The 4,627-nt window shown below is 56.3% G+C and overlaps 1 protein-coding gene across 1 annotated transcript in view; it reads right to left on the bottom strand.

The window, feature by feature from the left end:
- The window catches only part of CIITA (class II major histocompatibility complex transactivator), a 38,723-nt gene extending 35,297 nt beyond the window's left edge, over positions 1-3,426 (bottom strand). Inside the window, 1 exon segment of the mRNA XM_077773314.1 lies at positions 3,220-3,426. Coding sequence (XP_077629440.1) covers positions 3,220-3,271 — 52 coding nt within the window. The 5' untranslated portion in view covers positions 3,272-3,426.
- Between the last annotated feature and the right edge of the window lie 1,201 nt (positions 3,427-4,627).

Here is a 4,627-nt window from a genome sequence, read left to right as displayed (position 1 = left end):
GACTCCACACTGAGCAGCCTCCCAGGTGATTCCCTCGTGCAGGAAGGACCCCCTCGGCTCAGTCCTCTCTGAGGATCGTTCCACTGTACATTCTGGGATCCTGGAGACCAGGTCCTTGCCTAAGGCAGCCTGGGGTTTGGAAAGTGACGACTTGCTGGGGTCTCCTCCTCTCTCCCGTCAGCTCCACCAGGCTTTAGAGCAAGAATCATCAATTACCTTAAATTTCTGGTCAGCTGGGAGTATTTCTTTCCTTGTTCGGTGTGGAGAGGGGACTTGAGAGAAGGAAGGCGTCCTGCCGAAGTTAGGAACTCTAGACTGCGATTGCAAGTGGAACACCGTGGGGTGCTGTGGGGCACTGGGGACCTCTGGGTTCCGATCCCACCCTGTGTCACCTTGGACGGGGGGAGGGCGTGGGACTCGGAAAACAGCTGTGGGCTTTCAAGGTCCCAGACAGAGCTAGACGTGACAGCTCTGACTCTGGCATTCTGGGGATACCAGCCCCTTTCTGGGGCTCCTTGGTTTGTCTGGTTGGGAGGCGTGGCTCAAGTCCCCAAAGTAGGAAGAGATGCCAACCTTGTCAAAGCAGTCCAGGAAAGCAGCAGCCCTCGCCCAAGATGATCAGCGAGAGGCTTGGAATCGTGTAAAATTTCTGGACATAAGATACTCCATTTTAAAGCTCCATTTTCCTTTCTGGCTAACGAACTCAAACTCCTGACCGGGGCCACAAGTGGCAACTGTTTTACCAGAAGTTGCTCATAAATGTCAACAAGGGCAACTGACACTCAGATCTCATGCGGACAGTAAAGTGAATCAGCAGGGTTCCCCCCCCCACTCCTGTTCTTTATCTAGATCATGTAATTTACCCCTCCCTTCTTTCTTATAAAACCCCTGGCTTTCCCCACATGAGCAAGAACACTTTTCTGTGCTCCCCGAATTGCAATTCTGAGACCTTCCAATAAAGGCTTTGTTCTTTCTCAGTTTCGCCTCCTTTTCTCGAATGACAGAGGTGAGCATTTCTCCAGCGAGCTCAGCTAAAGGTCGGGCTCCCCACAGCCCTCCCTGCGCACAGCATTCCAGCGGAGGGCCTGGAGCCCAGACTCCTGAGTCAGTTCGGTAAGATGACCCAACCGGAAAACTGAGGCTCAGGCAAGGACAGCCCGGGCCCCAGGTCCTCCGGATAAGGAAAGCCTGTGTCCACCTCAGCGCTGTGCGTCCCCACGCGCCTCTACCGATTCTAGGACGCGGAGACAGTGCGTGCGGCACGGGTTTGGCGCCGGGCTCAGCTCCTGCGCCCCAGTCTGTCTTGCAGACGGTCGGCTCCACCCGCCTCGCCGCTCCGCGCTCTGGGCACCAGGCTCAGCTCCCAGACGCGCGCCCCATCCCGTCCCCGGTCCAGGCCAGGGATGAGGCAAAGGACTTCCCCCGGCTCACACTCTGCACATTCCCTTCTCCCTCCTTCCAGCCTTGCTGTGTGACCTCAGGAAAGGAGCTGCCAGGCTCTGAGCCTGGATTGCCCGGCCGACTTGAGGGGTGCAGAAGGGACCCTGGTCACCTACCGCTGCTCACGGGACTCCCAGGGCTGCCGGCGGCTTCTCCCTCCTGCCAGCTCTGGAGCTGTGGCCGGACTGGGGCAGATCCACTGCCCAGCCACCCTACCTTACCCCCTGCGGCTGCCCTTTTCTCTTTCACTTTCTCTCTGCACCGCGGGATTTGGGCCAAGCTGGGGAGTAAGCAGGCACCCACGCCTCCCTCTGCTGCACCCACCACGTGTTTTCTCTGAAGCGCCTGGGTTGTATTCCTACACTCCTGGGCTCCCCCAGAACGTCACTCAGCTCCTGGAAGTGGCCAGTCCCCTGCCTGAGGGGAGCCCGCTGCGCCTCGCCCACCTGCATGTAATCTGCAAGTCCGGGCTTGCAGGCAGCCCGCCCCCGTCGCTTTTGCAAGGCTTAGATTTCTCTCCAGCTCAGCCCAGCTGTGAAGGTGGCAAACGACCCTCCTTCACAGGACGTGGGACTCGGAGACTTGCTCGCTGAGCCATTCCCTCCTGGGAAGCCAAATGCCCTTGAGAGGAAAGAGGAAATTCCTCTGGGATCTCAAAGGGCTGGAAACTGAACCTCGGCAACGTGCCTCCCCCTCCCCTCACTGAACGGCATTCCCCATTCCTCCTCCAGAGGTCTTGGACACCAGCTCCACACACCACGAGACCTTGCGGAGGTCACCTCCTTTCCCAGGCTTGGATTTCCTGCCTGGAATTGAAGGGGTGAGTCAAAGTGACTTCTGACCTCTCCTTCCCTAGCCAAACTCAACAAGCTCTATTCAACAGAGCTGGAAAACTTACCCTCAGTGTGTGGGTTCAGAGAAAGCCACACGTTTCGGCGGTGCCTGAGGAAGGGAGCCCCATCCCTCTCAAACACACATCCGCGACGCCAATACTATCAGGCTCCTAGATGACACTTAGTTCCTCCAGGGTGCCAGGCACTGTGCTAGACAGACCCTTCTATCCCCACTATTGTCCCCCATCATAGAGTTTTCCCCTTCCCCTTTTTTTACAGCCCGGGAAAGCGTCTCAAGAGAAGGGTGGTGACATGTCCGGGGTCACATCACAGCCAGCCAGCAACGCAGCTGGGATTCAAACATGCCGCACCGATGCCAGAGCTGGTGCCAGACATCTGTGCTTTGGGGTCTCTCACCCTCTATCTCTTGCCCCCCCACTTCTTCCCCAACACACAGTTTGGAAACTGGGAAGATGATGGCCTCTGTTTAGGTGACTGGCCATTGCTGGCCAGAGGGGGGCTGCCACACACCAAGGAACTGACTCTGGCTTTGGTTTTCCAGCTTCCTCAAGGCATGGGGTGGGGTTGGGCAGGGATCTGTCCTGCAAGGGCACCCCTCAGTGTTTACCTAGGAGAGGCAGGACCTTGTGGTTGGCTGAGTCAGGCCACCAATGCTCAGAGCTGACGACACGCCTCCGCAATGCTGGCCCACTAGAACACTTGAGCGCTGATAAAAGTGCTCTCATGTGCCAAGCACCTGGGCTGATCTGAAAGCCCCTCAAGAGGTAGGGAATAGCCAACCACCTCACTTTCTACAACAGCCCCAATGGTGCAAGGGCCCCTCTTTCCGCCCTCATCCCCAGCTCAGAGATGGCCAGACCAGCTGAGACCTCACCCTGAATCAAGAAGCCTTCTCAGCCCCAACTTCCTCCGCCAGCGGTTTTACCTTGGGGCTCAGGCAGGTAGGACCCCGCGGGGCGTGGAGCCAGGCAACGCATGGTCTGGGAAACACAGTGAGGCAGCCTCTCCCGGAGTCTGACAGCCCCTCCTGGTGCCCTCAGCCTCCCCAGCGATGCCTCAGACTGTCCAGCGCAGGAGCAGACAGCTTCATCTCCAGTTGGTTCCCCCACACCAGTCCGGAGCCAGAGCCCGCCAAGCCTAAGCCAGCATGCAAAGGAAGCAAGCAAGGGACCAACAAAAAACTCTGCCCCTATGACATGGCATCCAGCTGACAGATTTCTCTGTCTGAGAACTCTCTCATTTGCCTACGCTCCCTTAAGCCCTCCCCTGGCCTCAGATGTGGATTTCAGTTCCTTGTGGACTACATGGGGTGACTGTAGAAGGTTGAGACTTGTCTCGTGGGGGGCGCCCTTTGACACACTGACAGTCTCAAATGACGGTGGCCATAGTGAAGCCATACTGATGCCAGTTGCCAGTATCTGCCATCCTCTGCAAGACGGGCGCCAGGATCAGAGTCCCACAAATGCCTCAAGACAGGCTGAGCGCCACCTGCCCCTGCCCACCCTGGGGTCCAGCAGACCTCCCTGNGGAGACCGTGAGTGGTCCACTCATCACTTTTACTCCAAGACATTGGACCCAAACGTGAATTACACATAAAAGGAAGCTATCCCAAATGTGACCTACTTACAAGCCAGACGGTTTGGGGTGACACATAGATGCATTTATAAATAGCATTGACGCCCCCTGGTAGAAAGTTAGTATCCTTGCAAATCTCTCCCCATGCTCCTCATGGCATCCAGGAGAAGGTCTGTATCTGGGGCTCCTAGGTCTTGAAGACCTGTTCGAAAACAGCCATCCCTGTTTCGCAGAGGGCAGCCCCCAGCCTCAAGCCTTCAGGAAGACGACAGCGTCTGGCCAGATGGTGTAAACACTGCTCTGCCTTCCTGTTCCATAGTTACCTTCAAAGGGGGCTTTTCTTTTCATTTATGGTGGACATACACTTTCCTTGCAAAATAAAGTTGGATTGCAAAGAAAATGCGAGTGCTTTGTAAAAACACCTGTCCGGCAAATAATAGCATAGAAAGTGGGCAGAGAACACCAGGGTGGGGCTGAGGTGAAGGAAGTTTGGGCAGCACTGAAAGGCACCGCCTGCATTTTTACTGAAAGAGCACTGGTTTGGGAGTCCCAAGAGCGGGCGTCAAGCCCCTGCTGTTACTAGCAGGTGTGTGACCGTGGACCCCTCACTTCCCTTGTGTGGGCCTCCGCGGCCCCACATATGAAATCAAGATGATAATTCCTACCTTGGGAGCATGATTATTTTGAAACAGCCCCTGCTTTCGGAAGTCTCTGGGAGGAAGTAGGCAGATGAGTGGCAAATGCTAATAGTCAATGTG

This window comes from Crocuta crocuta, unplaced genomic scaffold (genome assembly GCF_008692635.1).
Source record: "Crocuta crocuta isolate KB4526 unplaced genomic scaffold, BGI_CrCroc_1.0 scaffold16, whole genome shotgun sequence".
NCBI lineage: Eukaryota > Metazoa > Chordata > Mammalia > Carnivora > Hyaenidae > Crocuta > Crocuta crocuta.
This window is presented reverse-complemented; position numbering and strand designations above follow the sequence as displayed.